General features: G+C 43.3%; 1 protein-coding gene across 1 annotated transcript; it reads left to right on the top strand.

Annotated features, from left to right (window-relative positions):
• Positions 1-3,883: 3,883 nt before the first annotated feature.
• On the top strand, positions 3,884-26,146 carry vwde (von Willebrand factor D and EGF domains). The gene is made up of 28 exons (XM_023964385.1): positions 3,884-4,248; positions 7,196-7,425; positions 7,921-8,007; positions 8,109-8,256; positions 10,372-10,586; positions 10,709-10,782; positions 10,887-11,160; positions 12,176-12,372; positions 12,445-13,220; positions 13,300-13,436; positions 14,420-14,581; positions 14,704-14,808; positions 15,343-15,457; positions 15,689-15,951; positions 16,554-16,764; positions 16,982-17,119; positions 17,507-17,707; positions 18,163-18,540; positions 18,754-18,849; positions 18,935-19,030; positions 19,104-19,199; positions 20,808-20,903; positions 21,235-21,330; positions 21,415-21,510; positions 21,582-21,677; positions 23,629-23,724; positions 23,800-23,897; positions 24,984-26,146. The coding sequence occupies exons 1-28, from the start codon at positions 4,176-4,178 to the stop codon at positions 24,996-24,998; spliced, it is 4,665 nt and encodes a 1,554-aa protein (XP_023820153.1). The 5' UTR covers positions 3,884-4,175; the 3' UTR covers positions 24,999-26,146.

The following is a 26,146-nucleotide window of genomic DNA, read 5'->3' as shown; positions in this document are numbered from 1 at the left end:
AGGTTGGAAGTCGGAGAGGCGGAGCCATGACAACAGTCCGCCGCACCACACAACAATTTATATTTACAATTTATTTAAACTTTACACTTAAACATTGAAGCATCACTCTGATTTAAAAAGTTCTTCTTTATTCAGATTTTAAAGATCTTTTTCTGCCAGGATGGACAGAAAAAGGGAAGAAGAAGAGCCATCTTTAAAGCCCATTTTTCTCCATGTTCCTCTGATACGGAAGTCCACCTAAGACACGTTGGACCAGACTGAGGTTTTTCTGTTCTTTTTTTTTTTTTTTTTTTTTTACTTGTCCTGTCCAACAGCTGGGCAAACAGATGAGAGCTGAAGGCCTCTTGTGTTGGACACATTTTACTTTAACAACAGGGGTTATTAATCTTCTGACAAACCAGAGGTATATCTGAATAAACCCCTTTTGGAATCGAGGCCAAACTTTATTCATTTCAATCATGTTTGAAAATCTTTTGTGTTGGACCGGAAGGAAAAGGAAAGGAGGGAAGAAGAGAGAGGGACGTTAGAGAGAGAGGGGATAGGAGGATGATTATAGGAGGAGGAGGGGGGGGGGGGTTAAAACCATGAAGCAGCTTAAAGCAACAAGTTTCTGGATGTTTATACTCATCCAGAAACAGAGAGTGCAGCTCCAGCCCAACCAGGAGAGCAGCCCCCCCCCACCGCGCCTGAGGTTTTTCTGTTCTGAGGTGAGACTGATTTGTCCCCCCCCCCCCGTGTGTTCAGGCCAAGCACTGCAGGACAACGCAGAGGTTTTCACCTGAAGGTGCAGAGTGTAGGTTCCTCACAGGGTTCTCCTCACAAACATCATGTGGATGTCAGCAGCAGCATCAGGAGGCCTCAGGAGGCCTGGTCCATGTGAAACGTTCCTCCTCCTGTGCTCCACGTTGAGCAGAAAGTTCTTCCTAACGTCTGATTTATTATTTCAGGAACAGACACCTGTGATGAGAAACCTGCTGCTCTGATGCTCCACATATTCTTCTCACTCAGGTTCTGGCAACATTCTAGCAAAGGAAACCTGTAGACTTCCAGGAAAACAACAGTTCTATGTCAAAAGAGAACAAAGTCTTTGGGTATCAAACCATTAAGAGACATTTAGAGTGAATTTGAGGACATTTCTGAGAGGAAAGTTGTGATTGTTTTAAAAATTACATAACTTTAGAAAAGCTGTGAACACAAAGCATGAAGCCTGTCACTTGTTAGCAAGTGTCTTTGTATTTTTAGAGGGGAAAAAAAGACTCAGGAAAATGTACAGGCGTATGGGAACCAGATTTAAAGTAAGAATTGTTTTTTTTTTTAAAGGCTGATCACTGTTGTTTTATGATTTCATTAAACTAGATACAGAAATGATCAATATAATATTTAAAAAACAGTTTTACCATTAAAACCTCAAAGCTGTACCAGGATAAACAGTTTTTTTATTTTGCTTGAAAGTATCTGAGTTCATCAGCTCAAAAGAAAAACATTTAAAAAATTTTAACGTTTCTTTCAAATAATCCTAGATGACCAGTAGAGGGCAGCAGATCCTACTAAACTCTATTTGTGTCAACCTGAAATAAGCTGGGGGGTATTCCACAAAGCAGGTTATGCTAGTTACCACGGTAAGTTTGAGGCCAAGGAAGCGAATAACCTCAGCTTTCGGTTCCAGAAATGGAGGTATGTTTCAGGGTAGGTCAAGTTGCCATGGCAACTCATGCTCTGAACATAACCTGGTCTGGAGCAGGTTTAGTTGAAGGTTAGTTTGTTTGTTTACAGAGAGGTGAAGCAGCATGACGTGTCCATTTGAAGATGATTTAGTGGATGAAAAAGCTCAGATAATACTTTTTCAAATATATATATATATATATATATATATATATATATATATATATATATATAGTACAGCGGTAGGGCGGTCGACGGCGATCGTAAGATTGCAGGTTCGATTCCCGCCATGCACACCCATGAGTCGAAGTGTCATTGGGCAAGACACTGAACCCCACCTTGCCTCTGGTGGACGGTTGGCGCCTGTGTATTGCAGTGGAGCTGCCACCACTGTATGGGTGAATGGGTCTGTGACTGTAAAGCGCTTTTTCCTTGTAGATAGAAAAGCGCTATATAAGTATACGCCATTTGCCATATATATATATATATATATATATATATATATATATATATGTGTCACAATGAGATATAAACTCGTGTGTTTACTTTGTCCGTTCTTTGTCTCCAAGCAGAAACTCTTTCTTTTGCTGATGATGCAGCCGTGTTACTTTTTTGATGGTCTTATAATCTTCATACGCTTAAATTAAAATCTCAGACTCCATCTCACTGAAGTGTAACGCTCTCTTTCTTTCTCCACGCGTTTCCATGGTGACTCCGGAAATTGCCGATCCATATATATATATATATATATATATATTTGTGTGTGTATATATATTTGATTTTTTTCATATATATTTGATGCTGCTTAATGCAGACACGTTTTACATTTATAAATCTAAGTTTTTAAAAACAAATCACTTTTTCATGTATTTCATTAGGAGATCTGTATTTTTTTCTAATTCAAAGAATTTATGAAACACAAAAAAAAGCAAGAAAAGCGCTTTATGAAAACCCTCAGCGTGTTTTTATTTTATAATGTGTCTGTATTTTACCATCTTCTTTGGTTCAAGAATGTAAACAATTTGTTTTATCCTGTTTCGTGTTTAAATGAATGTGTTCTTCTGTGTTTAAAACTACAGTTCCCAGAATGCACCCCTAACGTTGCCAAAATTGTTTTTCCTGCTGATCTAATGGTTGAAAACAACATTAAGGCTGACAGTGACAGAAAATCTTTCTTCTTTTAAGTCCAGCGAACAGAAGTGTGAAAGAAAAAAAAGTAGTTGTAATGGAAGTGGAAGTCAGACTTTTGCTTATTAAACTGCTGCTAAAATATTAAATAATAAATTAGGAGAAACAGTTCAGGTTGTTTTTTTCGTACCTGAAACAAACAAAAACTTGTATTATTTTGATGATGAAGATCATTCATGTCGTCATAGGAAGGTTCTGTCTGCACACATAGAAGATCATCAGTTTTTCTGTAGAAATCCCCTTAAATCTTCATTTTTCCTTCATTTCTCTGCTTCTTAAACTTTCTTTGCAGTGAGAACGAACCTTTTCTGAACAGAGGAAAACATGAGGAAGTATAAAAATCATCAACTTGCATTTATTCTGTTCTGTGGATTCTTCATATTTGAACCATCTTTGACACTTTGGTCCCTTAAAATTAAAATAAAGTTTATGATTTCTGTGTTTTAACAGGAACTATGTGTGCAACAGTTTCTTCAAACTGTATTTCCATCATTGTCGCTTTTTAACGGACACCCAACAGCCAATCAGAGTCCAGCATTCACCCGGATGTGTGGCGGTCTTCAGCGCCTCTTTCACCCAGAAGCAGAGAGACCAGGTCAAAGGTCAAGGCTGTGTTTTTCCATCCCAACACTTTAGGAAACATCTGAGGATCCTTTTATTGAATGTTTTTGTATATTAATGTTGTTGTTTTTTGTCTGTTTTCTTGTTTGAGTCATTTTTCAGCTGAAGCTAAAGCAGAGAATGGAAACAGAAGTAACTACCCAGAAGCCCCCAGCTTGGCTGACACGGCCCCCCCCCCAAAAAACATAGCAAACGCACATCTGTTTTAGCGCTTTGAGGCGGTGATTGATGACTCGCCGCTCGCCGTTTAGCCGCATCTGAGCGCGTCTGTGTTCCTTCAGAAAGTATGAAACAACACGTTTGCTTTCTAACCTTTTTTAGTGTCAGAAAGCAAAGAATTCTGGGTAAATTCTTTGCTTTAAGTGTTTGTAGTTAGAGACAGTCGTGTGATGTTGGTTTGAAGCTCCCTGAGTGAAGACAGACGCTCTGGAGGCTTTCATTCCTGAAAAAAGTGACTAACTTTTTCATTTTTATTGAACAAAAACAGTTTTCTTTGAACATGTTTTCTGTCTTCAATTCCTCTCTTTTTTAGCCGTTTGAACCACTTTAGAGAGAGGCGTTGGAGGTCGGGGTCACTGCAGGCGGCGCTCCTCCTGACTCGCCACCGATGCTGCAGACTCAACAAGAGGGAGACGTGAAGAAAGCCGACCTTCCTCCTCCTCCTCCTCCTCCTCCTGCTGGATTCTGCAGGAACGGCTGGAAAGATGACACCCGGAGCTCTGCTGAAACTTCTTCTCCTTCTGGTTTCACCTCTTCAGACCGCACGCGCCCAAACAGGTGAGGACGTTTCTGTCAGACGTCCAGCCTCCCTAAACCCTCTTCACCGTCTCTGTGCTCGCTGGCGGCTGATAAGCGGAGGTCAAAGTGCCGATCGCTCAGGTTTCCTGTGTTGTGGTTCCTTCCTGCATCTTTTGCCTCTGGGTCACAGAGACAGACTCACCTGCATGATGGACGGCCTGCACGGACCTATAGGAGGGGGGAGGGGGGCGGCAGCTGACCTTTCAGGTCAACGGAAAACTGTCAATCATCCTGTCAGAGTTTTATGTCGGTTTGAACATCAGATGAAGTTTTGGAGTAAAAACGAATTATTTGACCTGTAGAAATATTACGTAAAAACAAAAATGTGAAGAGCAAGTCAGCGGTCTGTGTCCACACACACACATTTATACACACACACACTTATACACAAACACATTTATATATACGCACACATTTATACACACACACACTTATACACACACACATTTACACAAACACATTTATAAATCAACACACACACATTTATACACAAACAAACACACACACACACACACATTTGTACACAAACACATTTATAGACAAACACACACACATATATAAATAAACACACACAGATAGACAAACAAACACACACAGAGATAATCAAACAAACACACACACACATATATGTAAACAAACACACACACACACACACACACGCACACACATATATATATATATACATATACATATACATATATATATATATATATATATATATATATATATATATATATATATATATATATATATATAAACAAAAACACACACATCTATATATATATATACAAACAAACACACACATCTATATATATATACAAACAAACACACACACACACACACACATATGACATCATGATACTTCGTCCTTCAAACAAAGCTGGGTTCTCTCTTTTTTAGGTTTTTTCTTCTTCTTTATTCATTTCTCTTTTACTTGTGTTTGTTTTTGTGTATTTCATTGTGCGGGGCTTATTTAATTATTTTATGGCATGAATAGACGTTGGTGTTTTCTGCATTCTTGTTTGTTTTTATGTACAGCACCTTGAGCTGTTTTTTACATAAAAGGTGCTTTAGAAATAAAATTAATTTGAATTTTAATTTAGATAGACGTCAATGTGGGCGAAATAAAAGCTTCAGAACATGACTTAATACTGCCACAGCAGTAGCAGCAGATGACCACAAGAGGGCACCAGAGATAACTTTTTGTTTTTTTACAACTGACCTATATTAAAACAATACAATATACCAATCTAAGTATACATATACACACATATCATCAAATACTTTGTTCTAACAAATCAGAATATAAAACAGTTATATCTTGTTACAAAATAATCAAGCCAACATAAATAAATGACGTGAAATAAAGACACTTATAATATAATAATTGCCAATTAGAAAGTTCTTTTTGATTATTTGTGATTTAACTTGTTGTTATAAATCTATTTCTTTAAAAAAAGTTAGTTGGGGGGGCTTTTCTCAACCCTTTTCTCCTGTGTATATTATATTTTGTTAATAATATAATTAGAGTTTTTGTAATAATTTCATAGGAACGGAAGATTGGGTCATCAAAGAAATATCGTATTTGTAGATGAGGCAACATTTTTCCCCACTTGTTCTTGAGATTCCCTCCATACAGTGTTGCAGTCGTGACATCCGTTCTCATGGTTTTCTCTCCTGATCATAGACTGTAAGTGAGAACTGGACTGAGTGTGACGTCCCCCATAGAAAATGCACATATTAAGGCCTGTTCACACCGGGACGAATTTCGCCGGCGATTTTCGCCGACGTTTAACGCCTCGTGACTAAACAAAGGGCACCAATGAGAGTGTGCACACCGACGCGAAAAAACGCGACGCGTTAAAGCGTCAAAAAAAAAAAACGCCTCGGGTTCGTTTTTTTTTTTCGACGCGTCGCGTCGAAATCTACTCGACCAATGAGAATGGCGCTTTTGCTCACGTGTCTGGAGCTTCTGAAGTTACAGTAAAACACAACTTGGGGGCGCTCAAACACAAAACTGCCTTGCTGAGCACACATACCAGCGAAGAAGATAGACGCCAAGTAGCGTCTACACAGCCGCGAAGCAATAATGTCGGACATTCTAAAATATCCCCGAACCAAGCACCAGTTGGACCTACTGGTGCTTGAAATATTCATGTTTTCGTTGTTTGATTCTGACAAGCGTGTAAATACTTGCTCTCTTCTTCTGAGTGAAAAGCGACTTTAAGAAGCGTAAAGTTGCGCAGCGCCACCTTGTGTACAGGAGTATTTCTGTTTTACATTAAGCGCCATCTAATGTCAGGGAATGAAATTGCATGTTCGCTCCACTCATCGTCAGCGAAAATCGCCTGGGTGTGAACACAAAAAACGTGGCGAAAAACGCTGGCGAATATTCGTCCCGGTGTGTACGGGCCTTTACTTCCGGCTCCAATCAAATCAAGTCAATTCAGTCGCCTTTTTTCTTTTTTGCAATACAGACGCCGCCATGTTGTAACCAGACGCTGTTACTAAGCAGTGATTGAGTGGATGTTTCTATGGCAACCACTCTCAAGTCAGGAGTGAGCTTGTTAGAAGGACACACCCCTACCACCTCCAACCGAGCTGACCAAATCTGTCAATCAAATGTGGAGTCAAACTGTTACGTCTGAAGAGCAACGGAAGACAAAAAAAAAAAACAGCTAAATAATCTGAAAAACGTCATTTAAAAAAGTTTCCACACCTTCAAAAAAGTTTAAATTGATTGTTGCAATAAGGTGGAATGCAAAGAAATTTGACATAAAATGCTTTCTTTCTGTTTGTCAGAGGTGCTAGACGCGTCCCCCCCCCTTAAATGCTTCCCATAACTATAAAAAGTCTCATCCTTTTTATCCACTGTACTATGTTTTAAAACCTGACCTTCTGCATCTTCCTGCTCGTTTCCTCCCAGAGGGACTCCCCCCCCGTCCGTCCGTCCCCGTGATCGTCTCGGAGGCGTCGGGTCACACTGTCCTCCTGAGGTGCCGCTTCCAGGCCAGCTCCGACCGGTCCCTGGGCTTTGTGGTCACCTGGTCCCGCCTCTCACCTGAGGGGACGAAGGAGGAGCTTAAGCAGGAGACCACGCTCCACACCTCCGCCGTCATAGAGCTGGACGGCTTTAACCTGCGGTTAGGGGACGAGGTATCGACTCACCGAGTCCAGCTGTTGCTTATGAGGAATGACGCAGGTTTTAGCCCTTGTGTTGTCTTGTGGGGTCGAGTTGACCCCACAAGACAACATCTAGACCCACTAGACAGTGCTCTGAACCTTTTTTCTTCAATGATTTGTGATCTTCACTGGTGTCCATGGATTACATGAAATCTTTCCACCTTTATCCACCTTTATCATGGTAGGGGGAACACCTCAATGGAAGGGGGGGGGTCATCTGGACCCCACAAGATAGCACAAGGGCTATTAGTACTTTTTCCTAGTAAATGAAAGTACTTTGACATTTTTATGCTATTTTTTTATAATAGAAAAACATGAAAAAGCTCAAATATCATCTTTTATTTCTGTGAGATTCAGGATTTTCTCTAATTTTCTATTAGAAATTCACGTTCCAGGAATAAAGTTTTGGTTCAGTCGGTTTAAAATGTTTCCAAAAAAATGAAATGTTCGATTCTTCTCTGCTCTCAGATTTTCTGCTCCATCTCCAGTTTCTTCCTGGAATCGGCCGATGTTCGGGGGGAATCCGTGGAAAGTCACTTTTTTGCCGGGATCCGGGTAAAAATGTGGTTTTTAAATGGATTCAGATGTAAACAAACAGCACAAGCATGAGGTTTTCAGTTAGCAGACGTCCTCCGTGTTTTGTGTGGATCCTGCAGCTGAAGCCTGCAGTGACGGTCCTGTCTGAGGACGCCGGGCTGCACGAGCTGCTGGTGGGGGCCACGGTTCCGGTCCCGTGTCCTGAAGGCTCCTTCTCCTCCACACACAGCTGCACTCTGCCTCTGCAGATCAGCACCAAGAGTCAAGGTGAGGTCAAGAGTCAAGGTGAGGTCAAGTCCCACAGACGTTTTTTTTCACCCTTCATGCAAAGTTATATGCAAATCACAATTTCCGCTTAGAAACTGCAGTTTGAAATTTAAAATTCAGTACTAAAAAAATGACATTTCAGTATTTTATTTTGTTTATGAATTGTAACTTTTCATATTGATATCTAAATTGCAAAACGTATTTTCGTATTCCAAGACTGAATTGCATATTACTTTTGAATGATGGATGAAAAGGCTCCTCCCACTCATTTCACCTCGCCTCCTCTTTCACACAATAGCAACAAATCAACATCTTTCCTCTGAAAGCTAAAAAAATTACTTCAATTTCAGATGATGAGGTCAAGAATGCTTTGAAAAGAAGGTAAATAATGTCCAACAGTACTGTGAAAAGGTAAAAAACAATTCCATGTTAACCAAAGACGTTTAAAAATAAAGACTAAAAACACTTATAAAAGTACTAACATTACTACAATATGTACTAGAAAGACTCTGGGAGGAAAACAGGCCTTAAGGAAAATGCTGCACGAGATGGAATGATTTAAAAAATAAATGACAAAAGCTTTTATTTTATGTTGTTTTTAAACTTTTTAAGTTAGTACAGGATTTTCAAATAAAATAAATGATCATTTTTATTGTTTAGGCAGCTAAAAATGTGAAAATAAATTTTTTTTAATAATTATTGTATAAATGTGATTTCTAGAATAACGAAAAAAAACGTTAAAAGCAAAGCAGTAAAACACTAAATGATCCTCAAAAGGCTACAAATAAAGCCTTAAAACCTTATAGAACTTAATTTAAGTACCTTTTAATGTTGTTCTGTTTTCCTACATTCTAACTTAATATTAAATTTGTCATATATTGTTCAGTTTTGAGACAATGAATGACTTCTTATAAAGAAGAAATGAAGAAAATGATGCTGAAAAATGTCTTTGAAGATTAATAAAAATCTAAATGAATCAAAGACGGAGAAGGAACGCTTTGAAGAAGCGTGACGTAGTTCCTTAAAGGGGGTGGAATTAGTTTGGGTTAAAGTCTTTTGATCTATTTTCAAAGTGGTCTTTTGATTACGATTATGGTGTTCATCTGAAAAATCAATAAACCTGAACATAGTTATAGAACATAGTGTCTGCAGAGCGGCAGGAGAAAATTAATCTCTAAATTGTGGGCGGGACTATTGGCGCACAGCAGCCACGCCCCCTTCCCCTCCCTCTTCCTGAGACTTCAAAGCAGGCAGCTTGTGGCCCCGCCCAGCGTATTTTCTGAATCACACATACAATCTTTTTCAAACTGCATTTTTCCGTCCGCTCCGGATTGAAGACAATTTCAATAACGAAATACTGAGAAATGTAATTCTTAATTTTCTTTCTTAATGTCCTGCATCGTCAGAAAAATGCCACCGGAACATTCTAGAAAAAGAATTTTCATCAAAGTGGGTCTTTAATGACAAACAGACTCTGGGTTTGAAGCCACCGGCAGGTTCCTCACTGTTTTCTGTTTAATGACTCTGAGGTACCTCAGGGTTTAGTGTTGAGACCTGTTTAGTTTGTCATAAACACAGTGGGTAGTACTACTGAGTTACTTTTATTCAAATACATTTACTTGTGTACCTTTTTTTACTGTACTCTATAGAGTACTTTTCTAGAAGTTTTTATTTCAACTTGAGTAGATGAAAGATTAAATAAACTACAATCGTGTCTTTTCCTTTCTTTCCTCAGAAAATGTTTTATTTTTTACTGCAGTAATTCAGAATAATCAGCGGATGATTGTATAAAAAGGTATCCATCAGCGTTGGACAGTCTGAGAAGTTCTCCATCACAGTTTAGCTTTGACCTTAGATCCACATCAGACGTTCTCTGTGAAGATCGACAGGTCCGACTGCATTCACCGTGAAAGAAGAAAGGAGGAAATATCATCAACTTGAGTAAAGTTACACATACTTATGCACATTTTTTTGGACTTTCTACCTTTCTGCCTTTGGTTCAATAAATCAGCCTCTTTGGGCACCAACGTGGGTTTGGTTCTGGTTTTCGGTCACACTGATTCTCCCAGAGCATTCTGGTTCTTGAAACCCGTCTCCTGATACGCTCTGTTCTAGATGAGGACGCGTTGGGGCCGGACCTGTCCCTGTCGTCATGTGTGCTGGTTCTGTCCCAGGCTCCCTGCACGGATGGGCTGTGTGGCAGCGGTCGGACCCACTTCAGTGCCATCACAGACTTTGTCAAAGACGACAACAGGACCACTCAAATCTCCATTAAACCCATCATTTCCCGCAGTTTGCTGTGGAACGGATACTCGCCAGAACCCATACAGGTAGACACGCCAAACCACAGGCGGTCTCATGGTGGCGCTGGATCCTAGATTGTTATTTTTGTAATTTTTATGATGATCCCAGTTGTAACTGCTCAGGAAACGTGGCTGGACTGTTTCCTCAGGTTGTGGTTCGGGACGTTCCCTCAGCTCATTGCTACGCCTTCACGGACCCACACATGATCACATTTGACGGCAGGTACACCCGAACAAAATGAAATCTGCCTTTTGTCTGCCTCACATCATGTCAGGTCAGATTGTTTTGGTTGGAATTACTTCTGTGGTTCCTGCTTTTTCTTTCAGATACTATGAAAACTACCAAATAGGAACGTTTGTTCTCTACAAGAGCAGCTTCTGGCCGTTGGAGGTCCATGTCCGCCAATGGGAGTGTGGCAGCTTGGAGCACGCCGCCTCGTGCGTCTGCGGCGTGGTGGTGAGGGATGGCGGTGACGCCGTGGCTTTGGACATGTGCAACGGAGTGATGGGCGAAACCCAACCTCAGCTGACGGTGAGGAGCAGAGACCCGAACAGAAACGGGATCCGGATCGCTGAGTCCTACCAAGGGCGCAAAGTCACAGTGAGTCCCGACGCAACCGAGAGACCCGAACCAAGAACCCCCACATGTGGAAGTGAGCTGTCAGCCAGCAGGACAATCTAATCCAACGTTCTTTGACGTTCTATTCCATCGTATTCAGAACTACAGAAATGTAGCTTTGCTCTGATAAGCAACACTTTGAAGAAGTAAACACGGCGATAAGCCACTTCCAGATCTGTTGGAATGATGTTAGTTGCATAAATGGTAAAGAGCTACACTCGTTCAAACGGCGTATGTTGTTTTTGAAACTCAACTACCATGAAGCGTTTATGCAAATAACTTGATGATTTACTACCGTAAAGTGTTGCATAGTGGCGCAAAACTGCATTTCTCCAAATATAAATTGGTTGAAATTACGTTAAATGTTTGTAGTTGTAAAAGTGTGCCTTATTTGCGTAAATATTTTACGAACGTAAAGGGGTTAATGCTCAATTTCAAAAGGCTGTTGTTTTTTAGGTAAAATGTGGTGTTTTCTTCTGTTCATTTGTGTTTTTTTAAGCGATTCTACTCTTTTTCAGTCAGTTTTAAATTCATCTGTGAAATAAGGTTGTTTTGACCATTTTGTTTTATTGTTTTACCATCGATCCACTTTATCCAGATTCTTTTTAAAGCTCATTTAAAATTTGACATTAACAGAATCTCTCTTTTTTTGCCGTTAGCCTTGCAGTATTATTTTTGTAGCCTCCATTCGTGTTTCCTTTTTTAATTGGGTGTCTCATTTAATGTTTCGTTTTAAATTTAAGTATTTTTATATTTTCATTTAGCAATTTACAATTGTTTGAATTTTATAAAAAAGTTTGGCTTTTTTTTAAAATATAATTTAGCAATTTTGCATAATTGAACCCTTTTTTTTATTCTTTACTCTTTTTTTAGTGCAGGTGTTCACTCACTTTTCTACGGAACGCAGAACTTTCTTCTGTTTCGTAGAAATGTTTGGCATTTTATTGAAATCGAAGCGATGAAACGGTTGGATCTCTGAGGCTTTTCTTGTTCCCAGATGACCTTGGCATCGGGAGCGTTTGTCCGTGCAGATGTGTCGGACTGGGGGATGAGTCTGACCCTGAGGGCCCCCGGCTCAGACCTCAATCACACTGAGGGACTGTGTGGGACCTTTGACGGTCAACCAGACAATGATTTCCACTCAGCAGGGGGCGCCACGCTGGGGGATCTGCAGGCTTTTATCTCAGAGTGGAGGTCAGACGTGAAAAAGAAATGGCAGAATTCGCTGTGATGCCGTTTGTCAAACTCCTCTCCGGTTTTCCTCAGACTCCCGCCCGGCAGCAGCCTGTTTGACCTTCTGCCGTCCCACCTGGACTCATCGGAGGGCCACAGTCAGTGCACCTGCCAGAAAACGGCGTGCTCTCGTCACGCCAATGTCCGTTTTTCCGGTGTCATTCCCGCTCTGGATGTCACAGCCAAACACCTTGCCTCGTTGGAGCGACGAAACGACACCCTGCAGCTCCATCCCGGTCGCCTCGCCCAAAGTGTGCAGAGTGGAAGTTCTTTGTTCAGAGCCTCTAGAAAACGGGTTCCAGCCTCCTCCCGACGCCGCCACAGAGGCAGGACCCGTCGCAGCGTCCCCAACTCCCCACGCCAGCTTCAACGCCACAGCTCCTCCTACTTCTTCCCAGAGGACCACGAGCCGGCAGCACAGCCAGAAACGCCGCCGGTGTGGCCCACTCCCTCCGGCCTGACTCGGCAGCGAGCCGAGGCCCAGTGCCGCCGCGCCGTGGCCGAGTCCGAGCCGGCCAGCAGCTGCAGGGGCCTGCTGGGCGAGCAGACACTCCGCCGGGCCGTGGCCATGTGCGTCTCTGACCTGCAACTGAAGGATGACAAGTCCTGGCTGAGGGCGACGATACCGCTGCTGGAGAACGAGTGCGAGAGGAGGCTGGAGGAGGAGGAGGCGGGAGGGTGGGAGGAGCACCAGCAGGCGGTGGACGTCCTCAGGTGTCCAGACCTGTGCGGCGGGAACGGCCAGTGCTCCGAGACGGGCTGTGTGTGCTTCCCAGGGTTTGGGACGTTTGACTGCAGCGCCCTCTCTGGTAATAGAAGGAACAACACAAAGATAAAATGTCTGCAGGATCACAGAGACTCCTCTAAACAGGATCTCCTCCTCTGAAGATCAGATCCCAGAGATCCTGGAGCTGGAAAACGAGGGTCTCTGTGATGTCCGTCAGAGAAACTGCTCCACCGTCCAGGTGCGCGGCCGGGCCTTCGAGGGTTCAAGTCAACTCAAGTGTGAGTTTGTTCAAGAAAAGGTACTTTGGTTTTCTTAGTCTTTTTTTTGTACCAGCACCTCCTTGTGGTTATAGACCCACTCTGATGAAAATCCTGTTTTGGGGTTTTTTGGCATGTTCTTGTGGCTGTTTTCTGGTGATGGAGGACATATAGAAAGAAAATTACTTTTACATTTCTGTGTATTTCTTTATCCAAATCATTGGGAATCAGGAGCAGACGTAAAAAATCCCATTTAAAAAAAGATCGTATTTGTGGCTGGGCGGGGCCACAAGCTAACCTGCTCTGCTCCATTCTGATGCATCCTCTCACAGACCAATAGATCCATGAACGTCTTTGTTTTCCCCGTCTGAGCTGGAATCTGGATCAGATCTGGACGGCTGGATAGCTCTGACATTGCTCGCTGTTTTTGTTGCACCGCTAATGCTAGCTTCGGGGTTTGAGGGGCTGTAAGCTAGCAGGAGAGTGTAAACAGATGGATGATGGGATGTGAGGCCAGGCTTACTCCATGCCACAATTCAGAGGTGAATGTCAAATGAACTAATGAACTACTGCTCTGCGGAAACTACGTCTTAGAAAACAAAACCCTTAATTTTTTTATTAAAAAAATGCTAAAATTATCATGCTGGATAATTCGATAATGGACTAAAATTACATTTATATTCCACCACAATGTTTCTGAAATTGTCGTAAATACTTTCTATAGATAATACATGTGAGTCTTGAACAGACTGACCGCTGACCGCTGCCATTAAGTCACATGAGGACATTTTTGTCCAAAGCAGAGACGCTCACCCGCCGTCATTGCTTCTCTTCTGGGGTTTGAACCAATAAGACGGGCGGACTTTCTATTCATGAGTGAGAACATTTTAAAGGTTCAAATCTGGCCCCTTGTAAGCAAACATCTCTGCCTCACCTCTGTGATCTTCATGGTTCCTCCTCTTCCTCAATGCTGCTTTAATATTCCATATTCCACTGCCTTCATCCCTCCGTTTGTGTCATTAAGTTTAAGGATGGAGGGTGGCTTCAGGGGGCGCCTCGCTTCGTCCCCGCCTCCTTTGTCAATGCCACAGCTCTGGAGTGCCAGCTCCCCCTGGAGGCAGGCCCCGGTGCTGCAGGTCTGGACCTGGAACCCGGACGGGGACCGCTGGCCCGCTGGCAGATCAGAGTCAGTCGTGTTTGTCGTTTTCTTAAAGGACTGATGACTATGAGAGAATGAGCTGTAAGGAGGAGTGATGTCAGACCCACAGGTTGTTTCACGATGATAAAAACCGGCTTTTGTCATGCCAGGTTTCAAACGACGGACACAGCTTCACCAACGCCAAGATACTGACTCTTTTTGACGGCGCCTGTCAAGTGTGCAGCCTCGCCGCGGACGTCCTCTGTTCTCTGAGGGTGAGGGTTCAGGCTCCGCCCCATGGACTGTCAGAGAACCGGACTGAGTGAGCATGATGTCATTTGTAGAAACCGGTTACTTTTTCGTGATACGGACGGCGCGCTTTGGAGCGAGACGTTGTCAGTGAGCTGTGATTGGTCCGAGCCGTTTACGTCTCTACCAAATCTGTCAAACCTTTTGAACGTTGGGGCCAGCAGTCTCCACCTACTATTAAGGTTTCTGATTGGTCAGTTTATAACTTGAACTACAGAGAAAATATTTAAAAAAAGAGGATCATTAAGAAGATGTGAGGGGAAAAAAGGTTCTTCTGACCAATAGAATGACAGAGTAACAGCTGTTTATTTCTCTATAGAAGTCTGTGGTATTTTGAAGGTACTTCCTGTTTGGAACGCCAGGGGGGAGGGGCCACTCAGTCCAGGTCTCATATACAGGCCATGGTCCTATAACTGGATGGACAATCTGTACCTGTGCTTCTTTACTCTTGAAGACCTCCCGTCCAGGTCTTCGTGTCTCTAACCTGCTGCTTTTTCCAGGAGAAAACCTGCAGCATCGACGGCTTGTGTTTCAGGGAAGGAGAGTCCAGACCCGGAAGTTCCTGCCTGACGTGTCGTCCGGACTTGTCCCGTCACTCGTGGTCCAGAGCAGAGAGTTCGTTCATACGTGATGTTGTGTTTTCCCCTTCAGTAACATCAGTCCAGTTGACTCTTGATGAAGTTTCTCTCCACTGATTAAACTCGAGTTCAAACGAGGTCAGACAGCTTTCAGTTCAGAAGATCAACACGAGAGTGACGAGATGATTTCTTATTTCCTGGACATTTTGAAAATATCCCTCCTGAGCTGCAGTTGATTCGCTTTACGGTCCTGCGTTTGTCTGCGCAGAGAACCGGCCTCCTCTGTTCCGGCCTCCACCCTTCCAGCTGCGCTCCATCCAGGGGGAGGCCTTCAGCGTCCAGCTTCAGGCTCAGGACCCTGAGGGCTCCGCGCTGCTCTACTCCCTGGTGTCCGGCCCAGAGGGAGCATCTCTGTCTCCGTCCGGCCTGCTGACCTGGAAGGCGGCGGCGACGGCGGTTCCCACAGACGCTCACCTTTTCCACTTCGCTGTGGCGGACGAGTGCGACGCTGAAACCAGAGCTTCTGTGGAAGTGAGACCCGTCATGTCGGTTCTGGGGAATTTCTGTGATGAAAAGAGGCTTCATTCTGCAGTCCTAGCCCTTGTGCTGTCTTGTGGGTCATCTGGACCCCACAAGACAGTGAACCTTTTTTCTTCAATGATTTGTGATCTTCACTGGTGTCCATGGATTAAATGAAATCTTCCCACCTTTATCCACCTTTATCATGGTAGGAAGAACACGTCAATGCAAGGGTGGGGTCATCTGGACCCCATAAGATAGCACAAGGGCTAGAGGCCCGTTTCTGTGTGTTTTCAGTCAGTGCGTCTCTAATCCACGTTTTCCAACAAACGACAGTTTCTTTCAAAATCAAAAATCAAACTTCAGTGAAGACGGAAAACATTTGACAGACTTTTATCACTTCTCCAAGTTATCTAGTTTATTATTTGGGGTTTAAATTAGATTTCGACTAGTTTGAAAATGAAACTCAACTGCATTTTTCTGTATATTATTGTAATGTCTCCGGCAGAACGGAGCTCATTTCAATACTTCTGAAGCAGCTTCTGCATCTTTGTTACAGTTGAATTTCTTTCTCCGTTTTCCTGCTTTGAAACATTTTTCTGAACCATCTGCAGGTTTCCGTGCTGACCTGTGACTGCCTGAACGGCGCCCGGTGCGTCCCCGACGCCAGCATCCCCGCAGGCTTTAGATGCGCGTGTCCGGAGGGGTTCACGGGGCGCCGATGCGAGGCGGACGCCGACGACTGCAAGCCGAACCCCTGCAGGCTGGGACGCTGCGTCGACGGACCGAACACCTTCTCCTGTGTCTGCCCCCCTGGAATGACGGGTGCGCCCCCCCCACCTTGCCTTCTGGACCCAAACACCATCACAATGCATTCCTGTGGAGATCAGAAGAGAAACCAATGTGGTTGAAACTATCTGAATATTCCTCAAAATGATGAGAAAACCTGAGATCAGAACTGAGGGTCCAGAGTTTCTGGCGTGGAACAGAAATGCTTTGAAGTTCTCGTGGGCTTCATGACTCTGCTGGCTGTCGCCTTTAGGCCGCACATGCAGAGAAGATGTGGACGAGTGCGCCTCCCGGCCCTGCTTCCCCGACGTGGTCTGCAGAAACTCCCCAGGCTCCTTCAGCTGCGGCGCGTGTCCTCTGGGTTACAGCGGAGACGGAAAAACCTGCAGCCGTGAGTCCCGGCAGGAACCCCGCAGAGCCTCAACCTCTGTTGAAGACGGCTATTTAAATCCCTAATGACCTAAAGATGACCTTTCCACAAACGTTTCTATCAGGAGAGAAGAGATGTTTCAGAAAGGGCATCACAATAGATAGTTTTTAACTTGTTCTGTCCAACAGCTGAGCAAGCAGATCAGAGCTGAAGGCCTCTTGTGTGGGACAGATTTTACTGTTACAGCAGGGGTTTATGGATCTTCAGGCAAACAGAGGGTATATTTGTATAAACCCCTTTTGTATTGGAGGCTAAGCTGAATCAATAATTATAATATTTATATTAATGGCTGCACAATATGAGGAAAACATGCAATATTAGTGATCAATATTTGCTCTTGTTTCCAAGGAAACACAGAGTCTACAGGCGTCCCGCAGTTTTCACGGAGGCCCAAACGGCCGGACCCAGCGTGGAGCACGGCGCCGTGCAGCAGAGCGCCGTGTGACCCGGGGGTTAAGTGCTTCCAAAGCGCTTTTGTATCAGCGGGTTTTGTCTGTGGATCCTGCCCACCTGGTTTCCATGGAAACGGCCTCACCTGCACCAGGACAGGTAAAAGTCTTGACAAAATTTTAAGTCACATCTGTGAAGAAAATTGTTAATAAAAGAAAATCCAACTAAAACTAGTTAAAAAGACATGAAAAATTGGTGCTAAACACATTGTTAAATTGTCTAAAACACTAAGACCTCAAAAACACAAAGAGGCTGAAGCCTCATCTGGTTCTAAATCAGAATTTGGGGATAACTGGAAAAAAATGCTAAATAAAAATCATAGTGGTTATGCAAAAAGAAATTCAAAATTAATTTAAAATATTTATTAACTATTTATTTAGTTACTTTAGTTTTTTGATTGAATATTCTAAAAATGTTACAATATTTCCTCAAAAGGCCAAAATAATTAACAAAATGCTCATATGGGTGAAAAAATGCCTAATTTATTTGCAAACTAAAATAACAAAAAAGCTTTTTTATTGAAGAAATTTCCTCTAACTTCCAGTTTCTTACAGGTCAGGAGTCCGTCAGCAGAGAGCCACAGAGTCACATCCACAAGTCCATCATCAGCAAAGAAAGGAAGCCCGTGTCGTCTTCTTCCTCCACCTCACCTCAACAAGTTCCTGACAGGGGGTCCGGACCAGAACCGACCCCCTCTGGATTCCAGAGAGTTTCCTTCACAAAATATGAGACCGTGGCTCCAATTGAGAGTGGACCCTCAGGCAGAGGGAAGATGACCCCTGACCTCTCGGCTGCAGCCAGGAGATCACCGACCCGTCCCGTGATGTGTTCGGGCTCCGCGTGCTTTCCTGGGGTTTCCTGTGAGACGTCAAGCTCCTTCGGGTGTGGCCGATGTCCGAGCGGCTACACGGGCGACGGAGTCACATGCAGAGGTAGTTAAACGAGACATGGGAACAAACGAAGAAAAGGTTTGAGAAGGACGTGGAAAAGAATAAAAGATGAATCAGAGAGATCACAAATGTGGAAAAAGCTAGATAATGAGAACTGGAGGCGGAGTCGTGTGAGTCCATCACCATCCATCGGTGCTTGTTCGGTATCTGCATCCCCTCTTGGTCTCTGAGTGTTGCTCTGTTGTTGGGTTTCAGCCGTCTGCAGGCATCCGTGTGGGCCCAACATGGAGTGCAGTCAGCCCAACGTCTGCACCTGCAGAGACGGTTACACCGGATACCGCTGCCACATCGGTGAGATCCAGGCGGCCTTTGGGTTTCAGGTTGATGGACTCATGAGGATTTGGATTCTCAAACTCTGCCTTACTCTTCCCCCCAGCTCTATGTCGACCGGACTGTCAGAACCAGGGGAAGTGTGTGAAACCGAACGTGTGCGAGTGTCCTGCAGGTTACAGCGGCCCCACCTGCGAGGAAGGTAACCTCAAACTCCCCTTCGGACGCCACCAACCCACCATCCATCCATGGTGACGAGTGTCTCTGTGCCGCAGCGCGCTGCGACCCGCCCTGCCAGCACGGCGGCGCCTGCCAGGCCAGGAATCTGTGCAGCTGCCCGTACGGATACGTGGGACCCAGATGTGAAATCAGTGAGATTTCATTAGCATCTATTAACGGGTTTGTGTAATGTCCACGAAAAAAAGGAGCAATTCAGACTTATTGCAGCAAAAGCATTAGGATGTTAAAACTGACTTCAAATTGCTTCAATATTAAATGATGATGTTGTGTTAACATTAGCATCTTTTTAAATGGTTTTGAATAATGTCCATGCAGAGCAAAAAGCTGATAATATTTCAAAATTCTGATAGGAAAAAAACATAAAAACATAAATTAAAACTTTCATGTTCGTTTTATTTTTTTGCCATATTATTATGCTGCGCTGATCGTAGCATTAGCTTAATATGCTACATTAGCTAGTAATTATTTTATACATTTTCTACTTCAGAAACATAAACTTTTCCGTAACTACTCACCGCGCCTTATGCAGGAGCTCTATTTCCAGTCCGTTGACGCGTCATCCGCGGAAAAAAGCCGGAGAACCGGAAATAAGTCCGAGTTTCAAAATAAAGACTTCCCTTGTGCTTTCAAAATAAAACTTAAAAATGTTATTTTATAAGGTGATGTGCCCACGCGATAATGGACATTAACACCGCGGATAATTGTGTCAATTTTGATTTTGGAGGTACAAAATACATATCTGTTGTAAATACATACAACAAGAATTTTACAAGGACTCGGTGAAGAAGGAGAGGGCATAACACCTGTTCGCTGTGTTGGATGAGCCAAGAGAGGGGGGTGACAGAGGGGTGCCAGGACAAACCATTCCTCCGGGAGCCGGGGGGGGGGGGGGGGGGGGGTGAATGTGTGAATAAGCCTTTAGTCTAATGCAGACCTTCTATACCAGCAGGGAGAATGGAAATCAGTACCAGAATTACTATTGCCTAAAGCATTAAAGTATGCAAAAATCTAAAAAACACAGAGTGCATCAAGGGTTGAAAATAGCAGAAACCCCCCCTCTCTGTGGAAAACGTTCAAATTCCGATTCCAATTGTTTAGATTGCGCAAAAAACATTTATTTCTGTTTTTTTAAACTAAAGCAGTCAATAATATTTTTCAACACACCTCACGTCTAATTATTTTACTTTGATGTGTCATTTAAAATAATTTTACATAATTATTGTAATTTTTTTTACTTGCTGATTTCTACGAAGTAAGAGCTTTTTCAAAGGTAAATAATTGCAAATATATATATATATGTAAAAAAAAAAGAAAAACTAGTCCCAGTGCAGAGCCCTGTGGAGGAAAAAAAATACTTACAAAAGTTTAAGACTGAATAAACCTCAATTAACATAATTTTGCTTCATTTGGGACAAATAACAGAACCTCGATATTCATCCGAGTATTTAATAAATTTGGTTCAATGTTCATGCAAAGGTTACCAGGAGGCCGCTGATTTAATATTATATATTGCAAACCAGCTGATTTTAGTTAAGGTATATAAAAAAGTCTGAAATGAATCCAGTTTTTTTCATATATATATATATATATATATGAATTTTCTGAAACATATTGAAATATGCAGGAAGCTAATGCTGCTTCAGAATAAAAATGCAGATAAAAATCACCCATCGTTGTAGCAGTCCGACTGATTAAGTTCCTGTTGTTTCCTGTGAGAACTGATTGTTCGTGTGTGTCAGTGGTGTGTAACAGGCACTGTGAGAACGGAGGGGAGTGCATTTCTCCTGATGTCTGCCAATGCATAGCCGGCTGGTTTGGACCAACATGTCACTCAGGTACAGGATAATATCTGGAGTCCAAACAGCCTGCAGCTCCACTTCACTTCTGTTGTGCTCCTTACCCAGGACTCCGTGTTGACCATTGGTAAAATGTCTAAATTAGGGAAGAAAGTAAAGCCAGAAGACACATAGAAAAACAAATGACACTCAGAACATGCGACAAGTTAAAATGATTTTTAATTTCCTTATATGAGAAATATTTTACCTTTTTTTCGTATTGGCTGCACTGAAAAAGATGCTGTGTTACTCGGGTTTTAAATCAAATGAAAATAAAGCTCCTTCTACAACTTCTATTGAAACAAACGTGCATCTGTGGTTGGTTTGGCAGCTCTCTGTGATCCCATCTGTCTGAATGGAGGAACCTGTATAAAGCCTGGCGTCTGTGCGTGTCCCCGCGGTTTCTACGGCTCTCAGTGTCAAATCGGTAAGCCTTCACCGTCAGTGCAACGCCCAGAAGGATTTTTGCTTCCGTCACAGAGATACCCTTCACTTGTCTGCTTTTGTTCAGCTGTTTGCAGCCCCCCCTGTAAGAACGGCGGTCAGTGCATGAGGAACAACGTGTGCTCGTGCCCTGAAGGCTACGCAGGTCAAAGGTGTCAGAGGAGTAAGAGCCTCCAGTTTGAAGTGATGCTCACCTGTTGGAGGGGGGAAAAAAAACTCTTAAATCTGTTTCAGGTGTGTGTGAGCCCACGTGCATGAACGGAGGAAAATGCGTTGGAGCAAACACGTGCTCCTGCGCATCAGGATGGAGGGGGAGGAGGTGCAGCATGCGTGAGTAAAACTCCACATTGTGCTCAGGGGGAGGTCAGAGGGAGTTTCAACCCATATCCAGCCCTGCATGGATGGTGACGTCTGTCTGAGGAGACAGCAGGAAAGAGACGCAGACGTCTAACACCAGAGAAGAATGCCATCCATCTCACATCAATTATAAGAAGAAGTCCAATTATTTCATGCTAGACGCACGGAATGAGATTCAGCCTCTTTAGTTGATTGGTTGACTAAGAAAATCGGCAGAAAATAAATTTTTAGACAGAGGATTTAGGAAACGGCCTCACAATTTCTTAAAAAAATGACTATTTGAGGCTGATTTTAAAGTAAATAGTGTAATGTGAGCTTTTTGTGGAGTTGAGGGGTATGAGGATCATCTCTGTTTATCGTGATGAGAAGACCTTTCTAATGGTTTTGCATTTGGGCTGCAGTACATCTACCATACATTAGACGTCAGAGTTACATCCACTGACTGCATGTAGGAACTGTTAACTCGCGCGTGTCTGCCACCTACAGTTGGACGAGACTTGGTGCTAAATGTGGTGAAACTTGCTCCAGGCTTTTACTTTCACAGCTCTATTCTGATATGTGAAAGACCGGACACAAACCAAAATTATCCATTTTTTCCTGCATGATTGGTTGTGAATTTAGCAAATTAAAACAGACGCCATCCATGCGTAACTCCCAAATCAGAGTCCCAGATTGGTCAGAGTTTGACCGGGTTTACCCATCAACACGAGTTCAATCATTTTATACGTAGAACCCAAAAATAGTCGTAGAAACCTGCATAGCGATGCGTGAACGCTAGAATTTTGAATGCATAAGCCCAAAACGCACATATAACGCTTGTTTTTGTAGACTTTCATGCTGCGTTCACACATGGCCGTGTGTAGCGCTATACACAGTTTCATGAACGCGCATTCAGCCGGTGGTGTTCACACGGGACACGCAGGGAGCAGCAGGGAGGGGGATTCTTCTCCTTTTGTTTTATTTAACGTTTACCAGCGCTTGTCTGCCCCAGAAGACGTTGCTCAGTGGCGGTTTTTGGTATGGGCGAGGTGGGTGGTGGCCCAGGGCGGCACTTCATTGAGGGCGACATTTTCCGTGCCCGCAGAATCACACACAATGAAATGCCAAATTCAAAGAGGAGACTTTGAGCTTTTCTTTTGTACATGCCTGCAGCAGCCGGCACTTTGCGCTCTTATTTTGACACATCGTTACATCGCACCAATGTCTTCATCCTCTCCCCTCTCCACACTTACGGTGCAAAAAAAAAAGGATGAAATAACTCAGAGTGAAACAATGTAAAATAGCCACATGAAAAGGAATTAGGCAGAAGAAAAACCCATGCGCAAACCAATTTCAACTAAAGCAGGCACTGGTGATCATTTCCCACAATTCCCTGCTCCGACACAGCTGACTCAATGTGCACTTGACCACCGCCCTCTGCTGCAAGACACTTGTGCCCACACCTCTTTGAGGTAGTCTTTGGAGCATGGTGGCTGGTGGGGTTACTCGCCCAGGGAGTAAGTTAGTGTAGACGCCACTGAGGTTGCTACAGGCTTTTTGTTTTCACAGATCTCTTCCAAGTGATCGTTTGCCGCGATTAAGTTTCAAGAAGTTCAACTCGTTGAACTTTCAGCACGGGACCATTACGTAGAGCCCCCGACAGGACTTAAAAACTTGCGTAGCAATGCGCGGTCACTGGCCGGACGCAGAAGCCAAACATTCTGGTCTACGTGAGTCGACACAGCCGGTGTGAATGCAGCTTTATTGGAAGGGGTTGGTCGAATGCGCGTTGCCGGGGGTGATGTGAACACAGCTTTAGGGGTGACACCAGCACCCCAAGGATACAAGTCTGGTCTGCAAGGAGCAGCTGTCTGTTTCATAAACACTCCAGGAAGACAAAATATGATGGAACCCCTGTTCACCTCCATACCGGGTGTTTTTGCAGCCGTCTGTCTGCAGAAATGCAGAAACGGGGGCGAGTGTGTCGGACCGAACACCTGCCACTGTCCCGTGGGCTGGGGGGGCCTGCAGTGTCAAACAGGTGAGCCTGCAGAAAATATAACACAGCCGGAAAATTCAGCCGGAAAACTCACAAGCCTGGTTTGCCTCTGTGCAGCCATCTGTAAGCAGAGGTGCCTGAACGGAGGCCGGTGCGTTCTGCCCGACCGCTGCCACTGCCGGAGAGGCTTCCAGGGCCTCACCTGTGCAGCAAAGGTGAGACTGCAGCTTCACCTGGAGACCGGAACTGAGGTGGAGCAAAAGAGTATTTAGTAGTCACTGGTTCTGCAGGTCGTTCCACCTGAATGTTTGACTGTCAGACAGAATTTAAAAAAAACAACATTAAAACGATTTTTAAAGAATTTAAAAGACTTCAAATCTCTTTTTTGCTCCACCTACAGACAGACATGTCTGTAGGTGTTGAACATATTCCATCTGTTAGCCTTTGGTAATACAGTGAAATAAAAGAAATTAAAAGTTTTGATTGCTTTTTATGTGAAATGGTTTTTTTCAAGCAATCACAGAAAGAATAATGCATAAAACAATACAATCAGCAGTTATACATTCATACAATGACATATCAAACTTAGGAGTAGTTCAACGAGACAGTAAATCAAAGATTGCTTGTAATCCCACCCTGTTCTACCATAACCATTTTCATTACATGATTTATCATCATCCAGTTCATAACTTTTATCAGACAGAATTAGGAATGACTATGATTACAAATAACTATATCAGAAAAAATAGACACAACACTGTTTCTGAAATCTTCATAGCAAATGCAGATCAAGTATCAAGTTAAAAATATGTACAAATGATTTTTCATTAGAAAAAATCATGAATCAATTTCTGGGGCAAGTGAAGTGATCTAATAAGTGATCAATCACTTTTGACCTCGCTGTAACGTCCGCAGACTGTCAGGGTTCTCAACCTTCTGCAGCTGTTATCAGTGCAGCTGAAAGTTGAGGTCAAGTTGTCTGCAGGTCAGAACTCTGATGAAAATCAGCGTCACTTCAGATTTTAGAGATAGCACAGATCCCAGGTGCCATCGTTCTTAAAATGATATTTGGCTCTTTGATTTATTACTGCATTGGTTATATCAAACACTTCTCAAAGTCCTTCATGTTGTTGACAACCAGTACCTAAGTCAGGTGTAATATAGCTGAAAACTTTACAGTCATTCCAAACGTTTGTCGGCCCCTGACCTACAGACAGGAACACAGTAAAGTGACAGATGCAGTCTCTGAGTGGGCGGGGCTTCAGCTATTCCATTCACGGTTCATTTGATTTTTCTTTCAGGCATCGTCTGCATGAGCTGAGGAGGATGAGAGCAAAGCGCCAAAAGCAAAGAAAGACAGCATCAGTTTGTATGGTGGATGTAACTGTAGGTGTGTGCTTTGTGTGAGCTTGGGTGGAGTGGTTTGCACTTGTTCTCCTATCCGGTGTTCCACCACCTCAGAGCTTTTCTGTCCGCTGTTCTTCGTGCAGAGATGATTGTGTTTGTACGTTCTCTCCGTGGCAGCTTATGTGTCTGAAGGAACCATAGGTCAGTTAGGAACACTGGAATCGACCACGAGTAAAGATTCCATCCACGTCATCAAACCCTAAAAAGGTTTTACCCATCGACTGTATGTGAGAACTGGACTGAGTCAATGTGACATCGTCCATAGAAAACGGTTTACTTCCAGCCCCAACCAAATAAAGTCACTATATTGGCCAGTCGGTCTTCGTTTCTATGGCAACCGCTCTCTCCTATCAGGAGTGAGCTTGTTGGAAGTTGAAACCGCTCCCACTTGAAAGCGGGCTACATCGCATCTGTCAAAAGTTATAAACGTTTGTACAGGGGGGCCAGCAGGCTCCACCTACTTTATGGAGGCTTCTGATTGGCCAGTTTAGAACTTGAACTACAGAAAAATATCATGGAAAAAAAAGGGGATTAGGAATAGATGTTAAAAAATAAAGGTATCAGAACCAGAACGGTTCTTTCTGACCAATAGAACGACTGACTAACAGCTGTTTATTTCTCTATAGACATCAATGAGATTTTGGCTTCTTGGAACCAATGGGTAGTTCCTGTTTGGAACGCCGTGGGGGAGGAGTTACTCAGTCCAATTCTCTTGGTTGCAGCTGAAACTGACAGTTTTTTAGTGCCAGAATGATGTAGATTGCTGTGACTGTGTCCTTCCGAGTTCTCCGATGTTCTCTCAGCTTCTGTCAGTCACGGTTGTCCCAGATAACTAACCCCTCCCACAGCTGTCCTAGAGTGGCGTCTTCCTGGACTGGAACCGTTTTCCCAGCGGGTCTCCAAACTGATGATGTCTAGAAACTTTCTGTCACTTTTCAAAAGGTCTCTGAAACACTGTTCTGCTTCAGAAAATCTCCATTTCAACTCGATACCAAGAAAATGAGACTGATGGATGTTTAAATTTCAAAACAATAAAACAACGATGTTGAGAATCAAA

Source organism: Oryzias latipes, chromosome 16 (assembly GCF_002234675.1).
Source record: "Oryzias latipes chromosome 16, ASM223467v1".
Lineage (NCBI taxonomy): Eukaryota > Metazoa > Chordata > Actinopteri > Beloniformes > Adrianichthyidae > Oryzias > Oryzias latipes.
This window is presented reverse-complemented; position numbering and strand designations above follow the sequence as displayed.